At 42.1% G+C, this 14,346-nt stretch overlaps 2 protein-coding genes across 2 annotated transcripts in view; both read left to right on the top strand.

Moving 5' to 3' along the window:
* Window positions 1-5,826, top strand: part of LOC146317702 (solute carrier family 22 member 23-like) — a 55,940-nt gene extending 50,114 nt beyond the window's left edge. The window contains exon 10 of the mRNA XM_084731968.1: window positions 510-5,826. Within this exon, the coding sequence (XP_084588094.1) occupies window positions 510-2,001 (1,492 nt within the window). The 3' untranslated portion in view covers window positions 2,002-5,826. The remainder of the gene's footprint in view (window positions 1-509) is intronic.
* A 2,363-nt stretch (window positions 5,827-8,189) lies between these two features.
* LOC146317701 (tubulin beta-2A chain) lies at window positions 8,190-13,201 on the top strand. Its single transcript, XM_084731485.1, has 4 exons — window positions 8,190-8,380; window positions 8,792-8,900; window positions 10,538-10,648; window positions 11,740-13,201. Exons 1-4 carry the CDS (start codon window positions 8,324-8,326, stop codon window positions 12,822-12,824), a joined length of 1,362 nt encoding a protein of 453 aa, XP_084587611.1. The 5' UTR covers window positions 8,190-8,323; the 3' UTR covers window positions 12,825-13,201.
* Window positions 13,202-14,346: the final 1,145 nt, after the last annotated feature.

The raw sequence follows: 14,346 nt of genomic DNA, 5'->3' as shown, positions 1-14,346 counted from the left end.
ACGTTCCTGCAGATGGATTAGCTGCTCCACCTTCTGTCAAAGGACGGAATGAAGTTATTGAACTGCTGGAAAACAATGGACTCTCACAGTTCAGTGTCAAATGTAATCCACGTCTTGTACAAATTAGCCATACCCTCTGAGAATATATGAGACAGCACTGGATGTTCGTGAGCTGGCCTTATGTAAAGGGTGTTGTTCTGCTGACAGTGCTGCGACGGTGGCCTCTGGTGGTGAAACAAAGCAATTACAGGAGGGGAATGGGACTGCGTGTAGAGGAGGGCGTTTGATGGTACTGCAGCACTCTCTGCTGCTGTTTGATATAAATGCCAGTGATCAGTCGACAGAAGCAAAAAGAAGGGCTTCCCCTCCCTGCGAATGATTTAGATGACAGTTCTGTAGTGATCCTTCTTCCCCTTTGGCTGGTTTACAGGAGGTTTAAGAGGTTTAAAGGTATGTGTGATCATAAATCCTGAATCCTACCATGTATAACATTTTCCATCTCCTTGTAGGGGTGGTGGTCTGGGCCTGGTCCTGGCCAGCGCTGGCTTTGGCATGCTGACCGCCCCTATTATGGAGCTCCACAATCAGAAGGGCTACTTCCTTCACCACATCATCTTCGCTTGCTGCACCCTCATCTGCATCATCTGCATTCTCCTGCTGCCTGAGACGCGCTACCAGCCCCTCCCTGAGACCCTGGCTGACGGCGAGAGCTACACTCGGCAACCTCTCCTTCCTCCAAGGAAACCTGGAGAACAGCGCCTCTTGCTGGCCCAATCGGAGAGCAGCAGGGACTACACCAGGGTACATGACACGCCGCTCCATGAGGCAGCCACCACCGTGGTGTCCACCATGGACTCCACCGCCTCTTCGGCTGTTGACCTGACTGCTCCATCGGTTGGAGATATGTCAGCTCCCACGTTCATGGAGGTTCACCCAGGCAAACCTGAAGCTAAAGACCCCAACGGTCATTCGATTTCCCCACCAGCGTTGGGTAAGGACAGCGTCATACACACCAGTAAAGAGCACCTTCTGTCTTCCACTCCTTTACACAAATTGGCATGCGTCACGGACCCACTTTTAGCCGACGCTGAAGAAACTCCAGCAATAGTCTTGGAGTCTGTTGATCCATCGACGGGATCTCCCGTTCCTGAAATGAACGACATTGGTCCTTCCCCTACAAAAGAGTCAGTGGACCCTTCTACTTCCCCTGCCCCTCAAACTGTGCCTGCCTCCTTATTGATCTGCACCACACCCATCATCGAACCCCCACCTAGCACCACACTGGAATCCCCAAACCCCATGCCAAATGATATTGACAGTATCACCCCGACGTTTGACCTACCTATTGCACCCTCCCCTACTCCATCTATGCATGACAGTCCCCCTCCATCCCCTGCCCCTTCTCCAGTTCCGATGACAGACTGCAACATCTCCACTGACCCTCTTCCACCCTCCATTAGCGCACATTCTGACATTCCCATCCAGTTAGAAATAGTAGACGAATCTACACCTTCCCCTAGAGACTCCCCCGTCCCTCCTGTCATAGACTCCCAGCCGCCACAATTAGACTCTACGTCCCCCTGTGTTAATCATGTATCTCCTCCCTGCTCCCCTACTCCCCCTAGTCCAGTCACTGTTTCTCCTTCACCCACTCCTCCTCCACCCATTGACTCAGGCCATATGTCCTCAGCAGACTCTCCCACTCACCCCGTCATAGAAAATGTCGACACCGCTGCAGCGATTCCTACCATCCTCCCCGTCACAGACATTGTGCACACTTCCACTCCAGAATCAACCACTCTGACTGTCACGGACGTTGTTCAGGATGCAGCTGCTTCCCTTGTCGTGGATCCCGTCACAGATTCAGGATCCACAGAAGCAGCAGCTCCCCCCTCTCTAGTGGACTGCACCGTCTCCTCCCCCATAGACTCCGGTGTCCACTCCATCAGGGACAGTGCCAGCACAGAAAACAACACTGTCAGTGGCGTGGCGTCATCATGATCCACCGCTGCAGCCTGAAAGAGAAGCTTTACGGTTGCCATGGGAGCAGCCACATGAATAAGGGGGGTAGGGGGCGCGGGTGAACTGTCCTGCTCAGACTTCAGGCACTCAATGGAGACTGTCCCTACCTGGAGTTGAGTAGTCTTACAGTGCTGCTGTACGTTTCTCGATGCTCCTGCCCCCACTTCTCACATTAGCCAATAAATGAGACCACACAAGAGAGTGCCAGAGGCTGGTTTGTGACAATGTGACAGTATCTTCTGCTCCTTTTTTTGAATGTCACTGGAAATCACCAGCCTATAAACTACTTTGATGTAAATGAATGGGAAATCACTGTCTGTCATTTTAAAGAGACTTATACCCACAATCACTGAGAGGACTGGTGAAAAATAATGCAATGATGCTAAAAACAAACAAACAAACAAAAAAAAATCAAATCACTGGTACTTTTGCTCAAATGAAGTGTCCGTCTAACATATTTGTATAAAAATATCGCCTTACCTGTATGGACAAAAGAAAATCTGAATGTTACAAAGTATTTTTTGCCGTTACAGAACTAAACAATCCAAATTGGAGTGATTTTTTTTTTTTTTCTAAATACAACGCCAAAAACTACTCTGACCAAAATTAAATGTAGAATTAGTGCCAAAAAATAGTATAAATGCAGTATTTGCCTGTTTGGGGAAATACTGTTTAGTGCAATCCCCTGCCATAGACTGTATGTGGATTAAAGTGAATCAGTTAAACCCCACTCCGAAGTTCAGAAATGCAAAAATAAATAATCAAAATAGAGTAATCAAATTAGGAAAAGACTGATATGCTGCATCACAATTTGATGAATTAGAATTGAGATGAGATTGCGAAATTGCTTTCATCAACACATGGTTCATTGTGTGAACAGCGACATTAAAGAAAAGAATGACCCATATTTTGTTGGTCTGAAGAAACTTTTATTTTTCCAATCGTTTCAATGAAATTTATGGTATGCAAATGCTTTTATTTGTAAATGTGGTATTGTAAGTAAATGCATAATTAGTTGTTGAGCTTGATTCAGTCTTTTTTTAAAATTCAAAGTATTATTTTTGAATAATCTCCCATGGCGTGCCCTTATTGTACAAACCTATACTCCATTCTTACAGTATTCGTGGCACCTTATTCTTTGCAGTTGGGACAAAGCATGAAAATAATTGTGAACGTGTCAGCAAAACAAACCTTAGCAAACCTTAAAAAGCTCTTTGTGAAACGAAACCAATGGATGACAAAATGTTTGATATGATTGCCAACTGTCACGGCATCGCTAACCTTCAGTGTGTTTTCCAAATCATGTTCTGGCATTAACATAGTTCATGTATGTCAATGTGTTCATACATTTACATGCACAACTACGTTTACCTTAAAAAAATGCAATATTTCATATATTTGTCAAATTGACATTTTAAAATACAGGTGAAATGATTGATTATACATAGATTAACCTCTTCATATTCTTGAATTGACAGACTCTTGCTTAAGGAGGCACTTTCTCTTCCAAAGCCTGTGTGTCCATCTGTGGACAACGTTGTACTTGACTTAATACTTCTGTGTAACTTGACAGGTGTTGTTACATACTTCATGCATTGAAGGTTGTAATATTTGTCAGAGAAAGATGTATAATCATGGATAGACCACTGTTTACAACAATAATAATAATGGTAAATAATAATAACCACACGTTACTGTAAAACATTAAGAGCCAACTGAATGATGTCTTGCCATTTCAAATGTGATAAAATTCTCTCACACTCATCATATTTACATTTATCCAGGGAGTATTGGTGATCTGTTAAAGGGATAGTTCAGGTTTTTTGAAGTGGGGTTGTATGAGGTACTAGCCACTTAAACTGATACTGACTTTTTTTTTTGCATGGGACTTTTAAGTGTACACTATATTAAGACTTTATATATTTTGCTGCTTTACTTTGCCATCAGCCAGCCTTTTTCTGGCGAGAAACTTGACATTATATAAGACAAATATCGCTCATTCCATATCAGCCAAACTCCATAGGGATAATCCATCATTTTACCTCTACTGCAGCCTCGATCTGATAGTTTGTTAGCATTATTGTGTGGCTTCGGTGAATCCGAGCTACCTTTTTAAAACACTGAAGTCACACGATAACATAAACAAACTAACCAAGGCAGCGGTAATCCTGTGTTCTGCATGGAGAAATTACTTATTTCGCCTGTGGTGTTTGGTTGCTTTGGGAAGAGCAACATCTTGTTTATATAATGGTGGCTTCCTGTCAGAAAAGGCTGTCTAACTGAAAAGCAAAGCTGTGAAAATATTCTAAATATGGTGTACAGTTGAACTGATATTGATTTTTTTAAGGTGGACCTTTTTTTAATGAGTTAAAATACATTTTGCTGCTGACCCTGTCCACAGCAGTACGTTGCTTAGCTTCCATGCAGGAGCCCCTCTCTGTTTCTCCTCACAATAAATACCTCATGCAGCCTCACTTCAAATAACCCAAACTGTTCCTTTAAGGTGTCATTCAGGAGTCAAAGACAGCTAGAGACTTTACAGAGGACTTTCTGTTGCTCACACCTTGTGGTACACTTATGAAGAACCGTACAGGTACTTTACTCACCAAAATCCTCTTTTGCTTTTATCTAAGTCAAGTGTGCACTGACAAAGGCTGCAGATCTTTTGGTATGTGAATGATTGAGCAAACCTGCCTGTGGTTGTTTTGTTTTTTTTTATCTCAAATGCAGCTTGACTCAAAAGTATGAAAGCTCTATTTTCCATTGATTCAGGATGATCTTTAAATAGATCGTGTCAACAAACTTCCATTCATTGAAAGATTCATATGAACATTTAATGTCTGACATATGTTATGCCATGCTGCTAAGCCTCAAAGCACAATGCCCTGCAATCATGTGATGTCAAATTTGGTGGAGCTTGACAGTAAAAAAAAAAAAAAAAAAAAAGGGAAAATGGAGTTTGATTTTGCATATAATACAGAAACTTTTGCAATAGACCCACATGTAATCTACTTTGTGGAACAGGGTGTTGACACTGGATTTAATAAGGAATTCTTGGCATCTGCAGTAAAGAGTGAGATTGACTGCAGTGGTCAGTATCTTCACATTACTCGGAGTACTCGTTGTCTGTGTGAGTGTTGGTCTCTCTGTCTCAGTGTGTGTATTTGCGGAAACTGAACTGTGTATTGCCCCAAAAAAAAAACAAAAAAAACATGCAACACCAGTGTAAAAGACAGTAACACAGCACAATACATCCAGTGTCTTCTCTGAGATCGGTTGCTTCCATTTTCACAACTCCCATGCAGCTATTTCATGGTGCTGATTGGAGCTATTACACCTGTATTTGGCATTTGGCTTGACTTTATTTGGAGTAAAATCAAAGTAAAAAGCAATCCAAAGCAATGTTAGCACCAGCGATAGACTAGAAGACAGTGATCAGTGGAAAAGCAAAAAAAAAAAAAAAAAGGAAAAAAATGGGTTTTTGCCTTTGTAAATAGTAAATGTGTGGAGACACTCAGCTTTGATAAGATGAAGGATCATAGATCATTACATGGACCGGTGAAGAGCTCTGATTAAAGTCTCAGAGACATGAAACCCCCAGTGTACACATTTCAGGTTTTGCTTCTCTCAACCGTGCGACTCAGACTCTCTTGATGAGAGATTTGAATGAATGTAAAAACCATGGATTGTACCATTTATAATTTCCAATTGTTTGGTTTCATTTTGTTTTTGTTTTAACAGACATAATGCACTTGTATATAAGCCATACCTGTTGTTAAAATAAACCACTATTTATTGATCAAACATGGATCTCAGTGAGTCCTTCGTTTTATGTTTCATGGATTTTATTAACAGCGGATCCCAAGCAAATAGTCAGGTATTCACAGAAGTGAAGAGCAGAAACAAACTATGACTTCATGATTGTTATTACATTTTTTAGTCAGGGCTGTAGCCAAGGCTGGATTACCAGCGGAGCAGAACAAGCCAATGCCTCCCACCGTTGGGGGCCCTGAAAATTATCTGTGTGGCAGTTCCTTTGTTTTGTTAAACATTTGTTAAGTCAAATGCATCACCAAAGCACAATAGACCTTTTTCACAACATGTTGATATAAAATAGTAAAGTAAACACAGGTGTTATCAATGATACTAAGGTTCCATTCCATTTAGTGTAACAGAGCCTTTCCATTGAGCCAACATGCACAATAGCAGCAGCCTGACTCTGTCTGACCTGAGTGGAGCAAAACCCAAATTATTGTACCTGTTTTTACCCTACTATTTCATGTAAAAATGGCTGCTGTGAAAAAGGTCTATTAACAAAGCTAAACCTGCATTCCAAATCTCATTCTTTTTCCTTTTCCTTTTAGTACGCACTGCAGCTGCCCTTACAAAGAACAGCCTGTTGCATGCAGTGTGCATGCAGTTGGGACATACTACCTTCTGATAACATTGTGCCTTGAACTTTGACCGTCTTGCTCATACACCCATCACAAAGGATTGTGGGTCAGAACAACCAGAAAAACCACCTTCCTAGGTATTTTTGGCATACTGCATTGGACATACTATGTACTGGGACATGCTAAATCTTTTTTCTGGCATACTAAAAAGTATGATAGCATGGGTATTGGGGCGCACAGTAAGAGTCATTAGCCATGGTAGCTATTTAGATGCAGAGATATTTTTTTAGCTAAATGCTAACATCAGCATGCTAATATGCTCATAATGATAATGCAGACCTGCAGATGCTTAGCATATATAAGATTTACTGTGTTCACCATCTTAATTTAATATGTTAGCATGCTAACATTTGCCAATTAATCCTAAACACAAGGGTTAGGGTTTCTGGGGACCATGAATATATGTTAAAAAAAATAAAAATAAAACAAAAATCTCAGACTAGATCAAAGTAGCGGACTGACCACCAGACCAAAGCTAGCAAACTAGCATCCTAGGTTTGAGGATATTTTATACAGTGGCACTTTTTTTTACATTTCAATTGATATTATGTTTACATGATGTATATATTTCAACAAACTTGTGATTGATCAACTGAAATGCAGCAAATCGGGGGCAGGGCATTCTCCACGCTGAAAAAAAATTAAGCCATTTAAGATAGAAGTGCCTGAAACTGTAGTCCCTTGAGTTGCCACTTGAGGCTCCAAAAGCAAGTCAGTCTTTGTCGACTCCCTTATTAAAATGCCTAACTTTAAAGCAGAAATAAACACATTTACAGCCTGGTGCGAAAACGGTTTAGGTCCCTCTAGCTAGTTTTCCTGTTCATGACAACAATACGCTAAAGCGCTGCTTTAAATTATATGAAGGCTTAAAGTTATACATAATTAAGTGCATGCTTGCTTTGAGTGACAGGTAGGCACCAATCACAGTTAGCCACTAGGTAGCTGCTTCAATGGCTGCCTCAGCTCCACTCTTTGCCCATTTTTGGATTAGCTGAAAGTTAGCTGAGTCAGGCACTGCCAAGATGGCGACGGCCATCTAGTCTCCACACTGAGGGCTTCACCATGACTCTTCAAAGATCTATGGGTGATGTCATGGGCTCCCTGTCCACTATTTATTACACTGTCTATGGGGCAGGGTAGCAGCACAGGTTGGTTTGTGGGAATCTGGCCAAAATAGGATGGGGAACATGTGCCTGTGTGTGTGAGGGGTGGAGGCTCATTAAAGCCCCACACACTATTTTTGCCCCCAGGGTCCCTTCATGAGTCAGTCTGACCATGTTTTTTTTTTTTTTTTTTAGCATTTTTTCAGCTCATCTGCATTATTGAAACTAAAATATGAACATTTTATAGTCAGTCAAAGATTTCCTAATCAAATTATGAAATGAGATTTTTCAACCTGGAGTGTGAAACAACAGTCTCTTTTGCACAGGTAGCTGTTCACTCCTCACTGAATCAGTGCTGCAGCCTTCAGTATCACAGTTTTAAACTTTGACATTTCCTGGCAGGGAACAGTTACCTGAACGTTACAGAAACGCCTCAGTCCAGCGAAAAAACAGGCAACATTTTCATTACATGGGACGGGGTGATGTCAGGGGGATGATGCGGCATGATCCTCTGGTCCACTGCATCAAACCGAGCGGCTCCCATTGGCTGCCGGGGATGCTGGGATGCTGCGCTGCGCGTGACGTCACCCGACCAGCAGCACGTTTATCTATCTCGCCGGCTCAACACTCGTCCTAGAAATGAGGCAAGTGCTGATTTTGAGAAACACAGCAGCGGCGAGAGGCTGAAGACTGGACGCCGGTGAAGTCGAGACAGACAGGACGCATCCGCAGCAGCAGCGCACCATGAGGGAAATCGTTCACATCCAGGCCGGACAGTGTGGGAATCAGATCGGGGCGAAGGTATAAATATTATTATTCATTTTAAGAAGGGGAAAAATTAATTTAGTGATTAAAATGTTAATTCTGAACGTCACACGTGTTATTTATCAGGGGTTATTTATACATTCAAGTGATTTTAAGAATTATTTTGGAGTCTCTCAAATAAATATCCGTTTTTAAAAACTTTGAGATAGATCATAAATTGTTCGTGTATATGTGCAGGGTGGGGTTCGGTCGGGCTGGGCTCTGCTCAGAGCCAGTGCAGTGATGTGGCCCCCCTCTGCTCTGCTGCGTGTCATTTTCACACCAAGCAGATGCGCAGTCACTAAAATAACCTGAAGCACATGATTTAACTCTTTTTTTTACACTGTGTTTTCTTACTAAACGACCCCTAACATTAAAGTTCATGAGATCATGTTTGTCCCATCTTAGTTCTGGGAGGTGATAAGTGATGAGCATGGCATTGATCCCACCGGTAGTTACCAAGGTGACAGTGACCTGCAGCTGGAGAGGATAAATGTCTACTACAATGAGGCATCAGGTAAAAAAAACAAATATTTAATGCCAAAGTTTGTTTTTAACGAACCACATGTTTGCATCTGTATAATATCTGTAAAGTGTAATGCTTTGTTTCCATTGCTTATTAACCTTGCATGACCTTATGCTACACAGACCTCATTTCAATGCTACTCATGTTACTAATTTAGCTGCAAAGGGAAAGTAGGTCCCACCATGAGTGCAGGGAAAAATGAGGACAGTGAATCTGCTAAAAAATCTCTCCCTCTCTGTCTCCCTCTGTCTCCCTCCCTCCCTCCCTCTCTGTCCCTCTCTATAGGGAGTACAGGTATCTGCAGTCTCTGTATAGCCGACCCTCAGCTCACTGTGCAGCTTGGTGTCATCTTTGCGACTGATTTTTATTGGCGTGTTGGCATGTTGAAGGTCATACCAAATGCATCGCGTGTCATTCCTCACAGCCACTGTGCACTGAGCAGTCAAACGCCGAGGTTCATGCAGCTCTGTCTGAGAGAAGGACAAGTCAGTGCAGATTTCAAGCCACGTGTAGCAGGATTGAGATCAAACAGTGCTCACTCATCCGCTTTGGATAAAGGAAAGGCCTGTACAGGAGGCCATATGCAGGCCTACTGTCCACCCTCTCCTATTTCCTAGCAGCAGGCATTATTGACCCTTTGTTTCCATGTTGCATGCTGACGTCAGTGTCACCTGCTGAGTCACTATTGCATGTAGATTGCCTGAGCATCCCATAAACTGACTGGCAGATGTTTTCCAAGCAACATTAAGACTTATGCTGGCAAGATGAGGAGAGGAATAACAGGTATGGGCAGGGTAAAGATCGCATCTTTGTTTGAAAGGCCTCTGCAGTGATCAGCGCTTTGAAAGCTCCACTGGTCCAGAATAAAGCAGTGCAGCATGCTGAAGCAGTTTGCTTGCTAGGGAGGTTACAGACAGAGATTGGGGAGCAAAAACAAGTGGAGGAAACAAACAAAAGAAGGCACCATGCAGTCTTAAAATATCCAGATTGATGGACAAGGTGTTGTGTCCTTAAAGTAAAAGTCTGTCTACTTTAAAGATTAGAAAACAGCATCATACTTCCACTTATACTTATACTTTGGCAGCATTATTAGATCGTGGTACAAGGATGCTGCATGCTTACTGGCTCACTGAAGCTGATGAGATTTACTCCTTAGGTGTTTTTCAGTATTCAATAGCATTGAAGCATTTCAGTCAAGTTCGATACCCAGCTTTACCTGAAACAATAAACTTTCACTGGTATTTTTTAATAATTATGAATAACTAGAAATAAAAAAAACACAAATAGAGCAAAATATATGTATATATTTAACCTGAATTAAGAAAAAAAGATCAAATATACATAAAACACTGCCTATAAAGCTAAAAAATATAAACAATCAGTATTACATTCTGTTAAAAAAAACTTTTCATATAGGGGCAAATTGTTCCTATATGACTGATATTATCAAGTGGTCGGTCTCTAGAGTTGATATGCTTTTAGATCAGTTTACTTAATTTAGAGAAAAGAGGTTTTTTTTTAGTGTTCTGACATCATTCCCACTGAGACTGTCGATATCCTACTCCACCCTTCCTTCCATCCATCACCTCTCTCTATCCCTCTGTCCTCTGCTTTTTTTTCCTCCAAAGGCAGCAAATTTGTCCCTCGTGCCATCCTGGTTGACCTGGAGCCAGGAACCATGGATTCAGTCCGCTCCGGCCCGTTTGGACAGCTATTCAGGCCTGACAACTTTGTCTTCGGTGAGCGAACAGTAAACCACGATGTCACCACTCATTCCGAACATGCCTACGATATGTGTATATGTCAGCAGCTGTTGTCGTATCCTGTAAGGCCGTGCTTAGTTTCACCTGAGAGCACTGCACAGTGCTGCATATTCCCTGCACAAAGCTTCTGCAGCCTCTCAGCGCTGTGCCAGCAGTGTGATGCATTGTCCATGTGCAGCTGTGTCAGACTGAGACAGCTCTCGTGGTGACTCAGCGAAAAAAGAAATCTACTAGGAGATGATGCTGCAGTGCTGAGCACAAGGGAGGATTACAGGGGCCAGTAAACCCTGCCACAGCATGACTCTCCATTTCTCCTCACCAGAAAGTACACAATCGTAAGAACTGACTTTGACCTTTATGATAACATGTCATTAATTCAGAACTAAAGAATTACAGTTCACTAGAAATATCATTTCCAGCATGTAGACGTTAAAGGGCCAAAGAAGAAATGTACATTAATGATTTCACATGTTTAACTGTCATATTTTCTCATTTATTCAAAATAAATTTTAGGACCAGTGTCGAAAAAAAAACAGAACAATTCTTATTTTCATGTGATCATGATATGATCATGTGGTTGTACAATAATGTAAACATACTTATGAATATTATATTCCACTTCTGCCATATTCTGCTATTAGATCCCCTGAAATCTTGCACATTAGATCTTTAGAGTACTGGGTGCCTGTTTATAACAAGGTATACTTTTTAAAGGCTTAAATGAATATTTTGTAACAAATGGGTTTACTAATGGTTAATACAGTGGTTAACTTTTTCTCTAATGTTTCAGATGATGTCACCAGCCTTATTTTTAGCTAATCTTGCTATCGGCAACCTCAAGGATAGGCCTCCACCGACTACTCAGTTTTGTCCCTCACCCTGCACCATAGTTTTTGAGACATTTCACTAAATATGATACCAAGCATGTCAACCTGTATGTCACCATTAATTTTATGGCAATGCAGACATTAGTTACAACTTTTAAACCCATTATAAAGGATGCCTTTGTAGAAAGTGGTGCCATTAGTTGTCCAACATGATTTGTCTCTATTGCATGCATCATGCAGGTCAAAGTGGAGCAGGAAATAACTGGGCCAAGGGTCACTACACTGAGGGAGCTGAGCTGGTGGACTCAGTCTTGGACGTCGTGAGGAAGGAGTCCGAAAACTGCGACTGCCTCCAGGGCTTCCAGCTCACTCACTCTCTGGGCGGAGGCACGGGTTCAGGAATGGGTACACTGCTCATCAGCAAGATCCGTGAGGAGTACCCTGACCGCATCATGAACACCTTCAGTGTCATGCCCTCCCCGAAGGTGTCCGACACTGTGGTGGAGCCCTACAACGCCACGCTCTCCGTCCACCAGCTAGTGGAAAACACAGACGAGACCTTCAGCATTGACAATGAGGCCCTGTACGATATTTGTTTCCGCACCCTGAAGCTGACCACGCCCACCTACGGAGACCTCAACCACCTGGTGTCAGCCACCATGAGCGGGGTGACCACCTGTCTCCGCTTCCCTGGCCAACTCAACGCTGACCTCCGTAAGCTGGCCGTCAACATGGTGCCCTTCCCCCGCTTGCACTTCTTCATGCCAGGGTTTGCGCCCCTCACAAGCCGGGGCAGCCAGCAGTACCGTGCCCTCTCCGTGCCAGAGCTCACACAGCAAATGTTCGACGCCAAGAACATGATGGCGGCCTGTGACCCTCGTCACGGACGCTACCTCACCGTGGCAGCCATCTTCCGTGGCCGCATGTCGATGAAGGAAGTGGATGAGCAGATGTTGAGCGTGCAGAACAAGAACAGCAGCTATTTCGTCGAGTGGATTCCCAACAATGTCAAGACTGCGGTTTGCGACATCCCTCCCCGTGGCCTCAAGATGTCCGCCACCTTCATCGGCAACAGCACGGCCATCCAGGAGTTATTCAGGAGGATCTCTGAGCAGTTCACTGCCATGTTCCGCCGCAAGGCCTTCCTCCACTGGTACACCGGAGAGGGAATGGATGAGATGGAGTTCACCGAGGCCGAGAGCAACATGAACGACTTGGTGTCTGAGTACCAGCAGTACCAGGACGCCACCGCTGACGAGATGGGCGAATACGAAGAAGATGAAATCGAGGATGAGGAAGAAGTACGCCACGATGTTCGCCACTGATTTTAAAAACACTGACATGACACTCTGAGTGAACCTGCAAAATATTACTTGTTGTTGGACAAGTGCAGTGAGATCATAAGAAGTTCGCTAGAGATGCAGATGTTCAACTAAATATTGCAGTGTGCAGATGATTATAGCTGTTTAGCCAAAATTATATTGCATATAGATATGGCTTCTTCTGACCAAGATAATGAGTGGTGTTAGAACCTAAAAAATATGCACCATAAGTTATTGGTTTTCACAGACATGCTTTGCCAATATCAAAAATAAATACAGTCTTGTCCTAAATACAGTTTTGTAACATTCACTTCAACATGCATTCACTGTCTCTCGCTCTCTCTCTCTCAAGGCTCAAATAAAAGATACAGTCCTGTAAATACTTCATGTCATGTTTTTACTTGATTGTTACACAGCCGTAAAGGTGAATTAGGGAGAGATTGGTCTTCATTTATCCCAATGTACATCCTGTTTTAGTTGTGACGTAGACTCCAGTGGTTCCCAACCTTTTCCTCAACGGATCCTTTTCTATCATTGAGTAAACTGACAACATCCTGTCAAGTGACATATTTCATGGATATTTCATATTATATTCATGACATAATAATGACATTGCAGAACAACTGATAAACTGTACAGTTAATCCAAATAATCAACAGAGGCACTGCAGAAAGTTTTCCTTATATTTTTGGGGAATTTTTTTTTTACATTATATTTTTAAGTTTTGTTTTTGTTAATTTTAACAATTATATATACATAATAGACTTCTTTTTTTTTTTGACAAGTGTTTTCTTCTTCCTGATTCTGAGCAGTCATTTTTCCAGCTCTTTGGTTGTTTTAACTGCATACTTTTCTAATGCAGGACAAGACAAGATAATGAGAATAATAATAATAAAATCCTTGTACATTATCTTATTCCTCTGTGCCATAGAGCTCCATTGTTGTCCAACTATTTATAAACCCATCAATGAATATCCGAGTGCAGTGAATACTCACTGTTTAAAAAAAAATGTTTTCAGACGTTCTTTAGCCTTTTTTGAAGATTTACATCTTCAGGTGGAAATAAAGTGCTTGAGGCTGAGTGCAACAGGTGGAGCAGGGAAAGCAGAAAGTAACGCAGGAAAGACAAATGTTTTGTAGTCTTTTGTAGTTAAAATGTACAAAACATTTAGCTCTGTCATGTCCAAACTTAAGTAACACATCAACATATGAGAATGAATAGGATCTGTCTGAACTGTTTGAAAACACGTCAGAGGGATGCCAGGATGTCAAATACTGATGTGTTGGGTATGTAAAGCATCCCGGTCAGAAAAATAATGAGAAAAATAAAAAAAAATGTCAGCAGAGGGCTGGAGATACAGTCACCACCACACACTTCTAATCCGTCATAAGTGATGATTAAAAGGTATTATGTTTATATGAGTCTATACTGTACATTGTTAATTTAGGAAAATTTTGCATATTATACCTTAACCATACGACTTAATTTAGAATTTCCTGCTTAGTTTGAATTTGTAGAAGAATG

Source organism: Lutjanus erythropterus, chromosome 12 (genome assembly GCF_056507025.1).
Source record: "Lutjanus erythropterus isolate fLutEry1 chromosome 12, fLutEry1.hap2, whole genome shotgun sequence".
NCBI classification, from domain to species: Eukaryota; Metazoa; Chordata; class Actinopteri; order Lutjaniformes; family Lutjanidae; genus Lutjanus; species Lutjanus erythropterus.
This window is presented reverse-complemented; position numbering and strand designations above follow the sequence as displayed.

Excerpts from the sequence above, each read along its gene's own strand:
- LOC146317701 (XM_084731485.1), top strand. The coding sequence starts at position 8,324 with ATGAGGGAAATCGTTCACATCCAGGCCGGACAGTGTGGGAATCAGATC. Across the intron at positions 8,901-10,537 it reads CTACTACAATGAGGCATCAG|GCAGCAAATTTGTCCCTCGT; the intron begins GTAAAAAAAACA and ends TTTCCTCCAAAG. Across the intron at positions 10,649-11,739 it reads GCCTGACAACTTTGTCTTCG|GTCAAAGTGGAGCAGGAAAT; the intron begins GTGAGCGAACAG and ends TGCATCATGCAG.